The sequence below is a fragment of the Drosophila tropicalis genome, unplaced genomic scaffold (assembly GCF_018151085.1).
Source record: "Drosophila tropicalis isolate 14030-0801.00 unplaced genomic scaffold, ASM1815108v1 contig_848, whole genome shotgun sequence".
Taxonomy (NCBI): domain Eukaryota; kingdom Metazoa; phylum Arthropoda; class Insecta; order Diptera; family Drosophilidae; genus Drosophila; species Drosophila tropicalis.
Genome location: NW_027173341.1, coordinates 28,587 through 32,388, shown reverse-complemented (window position 1 = coordinate 32,388; position 3,802 = coordinate 28,587). Strand labels below are relative to the sequence as shown.

The 3,802-nt window shown below is 38.8% G+C and overlaps 1 protein-coding gene across 1 annotated transcript; it reads right to left on the bottom strand.

Annotated features, from left to right (window-relative positions):
* Positions 1–704: 704 nt before the first annotated feature.
* Positions 705–3,236, bottom strand: LOC137581653 (uncharacterized). Its single transcript, XM_068295883.1, is given in 5 exon segments — positions 705–905; positions 1,807–2,001; positions 2,059–2,169; positions 2,171–2,538; positions 2,604–3,236. Coding segments are annotated over 5 exon segments (1,404 nt in total). The 5' UTR covers positions 3,133–3,236.
* Between the last annotated feature and the right edge of the window lie 566 nt (positions 3,237–3,802).

Below are 3,802 nucleotides of genomic sequence, written 5' to 3'. Positions count from 1 at the left end.
TAAAAGCGTAGCTTCTGAGTTAATATTAATATTTATTGTTTTCTCTCAATTTTTATTTGTGCTTAGTTTATTTACGCTTTCGCTGGTGTTTTTTTCTTGACACACTTGTGTTTTATTTCCATAATTCGCCAAATTAAAGAGTTGAAAGAAATTTCACGTGATTAGTGTTTGGTGCATTTAATTTTATTTTTTTTTTCTCTCGTCATTGTTTTTGCAGTTGCTCCCCTCATCGCCCCCATCATACCATTAGGTGGTTTTGTTGATCCATCACTGGAACTCTGATCAATTACAGGATCATGCATGGCTCTCAATCACTTGCGGATCTTAATGCTCCTCCGCCTCCACTAACAATTATTTATCTCTAGGCTTGCTCAAGATACTTCGGAGTCGTCTGTGGCAGCTTACATTGGTAACATATGCCCTGCTAAGGTTTTAATTCCAAAGTTTAAGTTTTCTAGGCCTCGCAAAATATATTCCAATAAGCGTCCGCCTCCACTAACTGTAGTGCCTCATCGCAAACAATTATTTATTTCTAGTCTTGCTCCAGATACTTCTGAGTCGTCTGTGGCAGCTTACATTGGTAAGGTTTTGAGGTCCCTGCTGTCAATGAGCCAGAGTTTGATATAAAGCCTACTTAACGGTAAGAGCAACCCGCAGACTTAAAGTCTATTATTTAAACAGCATATGTACAAGTTGCCCAAGAGTTAGTTAAGCTCCTGAATTATGAGATGAAAATAGATCTGACTAGCCAAACTCCCATTTTCTGCCGTCACCGCCGTCTGTTGCACCACGAACGTATCGAGGTGCGAAAGATCTGTGATGATCTCTTGAAAGCTGGCATTATTCGACACAGTAGTTCCCCTTACGCTGTCGCGATTGTCCCTGTACGTAAAAAGGACAACACCCTGAGAAAGTGTGTAGATTACCGCACGTTGAACAAAATTACTGTTCGGATCATTTTCCGATTCCTCAGTTAGGTGATTGCATCTGGGTGGTAAATCATTTTTTACTGTCTTGGAAATGTGTACCGTCTGTCCCCAACGAGTGTACGACGGGCCAACGGCCAAGTTGAGCGGGTTAACAGTGTCTTGGACCACGCGGATTGGGTCCAACAACCGCCGAACGTAGAGTTTGCATTGAATAACTCCGTCTACTCCACAACAAAATTTGCCGCTTCCGTACTCCTATTCGGGGTTAAACAACGAGGCGTCGTAGTGGATGAACTAACCGAACGGTTGGGTGAGGACGGCGGAGGTCGATGCCTCAGAGGTAGACGTCCAGAGAATATAATGCTGAGTATTATGCGAAGCATCACCTCCCTGCCGTTAGCTTTGATGAGGGGGACTTCGTAGTTATTAAGAATGTTATCAGACGGTATCGTGGCCCTTGTTCATAGAAAACTTCCAGATCACCCAACTGCCACATGATGGGGTACTAGCAGCCTAAAAACTTAAGCTATGGTCAACTCCTGATGAAGATTGCACTTCCGATATCCAAACAAAGGCGACACTAGCCACTTAATTTTATTATTTACCCCTTTTGTTAGCAACTAGAATCGAGGTCGATTCCTTGTCAGGACGGCCGAGTTGTAAGATGTCAGTTATTTATAAATTTTGTTTAATGTTTACACATATATCGATGTCAGTATTTTTAAGTATCGATTGTTAGTAGTAAGTCAGTATTTTAAGTAGCGATTGCCTAAGGCCACACTGGAAGTTTTCTCTTCTTCCGGCGACGCTAAACCAAGACAGACGCACTAGCTGCCATGGGTTGGGTTGAATAATTAGCGTTATAACAAGATCTTACCTTGTCGTGTAAATATTGCGCCATGTTATCATCTCCAACTGCACGCAACAACTTAATAGCATTCATATGATCAATTAATCGTTCAGTATGAGTTGATGAACTGACCACCAAATATTCAAAGCCTTCATCCTCAAGTTTCTCCACAATATTGTGAGCTCGTAACTCTAGCACGTTAAAAGCTATTGAACATAAGTTCTAAAAAAAAAAAAATTAACTTATTTTAACGCGAGTATTAAAGTGAGAATAACATACCGCAAATTCAATATTTGTCTTGGTGGGAGTACGTGTATTAAAGTCGCATCCCACTAATTTTAGAAGTATGTTTGTAAGATTTTGAAGCGCACAACAGAAGTGTTGTTTTTTTTTCCTCAACCGAGTGAACGTTCTTTTCTACAATGTATCGAACACAATCGCTCATAAATTTGTCAAAACGGGCATAAGCTTCACATTGTATATCAGCTAAGTCCATCATTCTCGGCTCCTTGAAGGGATTATCACAAAAAAGTAAACGATTCTGGCTAATGAAACTTTCCCGAAAAACTTTAAGCTCATTATAGACCTCCGTTAACGGAGCTAAAAGGCAAATTTTAATTATGGCAAATGTTGGTAAAAGAGGCATTCTAGCACTTCGCCCACTCCGTTGACTCAATATGCTCACAATTGTTTGTCGATTCGACCTGAAGTTCCGTTTTTCCACATACTCTAATTCAACGGCAAAACGCATTGTTTGGACTGTTGTGAAATAATAGAAAAATATTTTACTTCGTGTGATTTTAGCAATAGTATAAAGTATTTACCTCCTGGGTACAAAAGTATTGCTGGGTCCAATACTCCCTGAAAAACCTTATGCCGTTTTGAGGTCTCCGTATTTGTATGCCAAACGTCTACAGCTAAAACAAAATTCCGAAAGGCTATTGAATTAAATAATGTCTTAGACATTTTTTGGGTTAAAATGTATCGATGAAAGGAGTTGCAAACAGCTGCCTCCTCAAAGTTAGTATCAATAAAATCAAAGTCAACATTTAATCCCTCTGAGAACATTAATTGGGCAAAGAGCTTATGCAATTCCACTTCCATAGATGATTTTAAGCCCGTGGCATTACAAGGCTGTATACACTGTCGAAAGTATTCAAAGATATGATGGATATTTTGCTGTCCTATGCATTCGTGGACTAGATTGTTGAAGCTACATAGCGGTACCAAAACATATTCATTTTTTTCATTGGGAAAAGTAGAACGAAAATTTAATTCAACTTGCATTGATGGTATAGAAATTGCATAGTCATCTTTTAAATTGTAAATAGACTCAAGCGTAATAAAAGCCATGTTGGTAAATGATAGTTCTTTGGCTATTGGTATCAAAGTATAAAGATGCCATTCAGATTGAACAGTAAAGCGCAGCTCATTGGGCACATCTGGAATAGGATATAAATACAATTCTTCTTTTATCATGCTGCGACGATGACCAAACAGCTTAATAAGATCTATATAACCGACACATAGTAGTGCAAGCCCGTCATCATCATCGTTGTAGCTAATTTCCTCATCTTTTTTATCAGACTGATTTTCAACTAACGTTACATTGCCTAGTTTTATATGTCTAGGTGCTTCGAAGCTTTCTTCACCTGTGCCATCTTCAAAATTATAGAGCTGACGAATTTTGTCGCCTTCGGTGGATTGATGTGAACTACGAATTGTATTGCGCATATAAATCATAATTAGAAGAGGGTTATCTGTAGCATAATTTATTTTATCCAAATTATCCTGCTGGAAGATTAACGTAAACGTGGGTTTGGAATTAAATTCTTCTTGGTGTATGCGGGCAGCAGTATTATATTCTTCATCGCATTTAATTATTAAGCTATCGCCTTGCTTTAAATGAATTTCGAGGTTTTTAATATTTGGAGGCAATGCGTTGATCCTGACAAGCTGCAGATACAGGAAAATATTAGGGGGTGCTGTTTTGATGTAATCAACAATTCTTTCGTCACGTTAC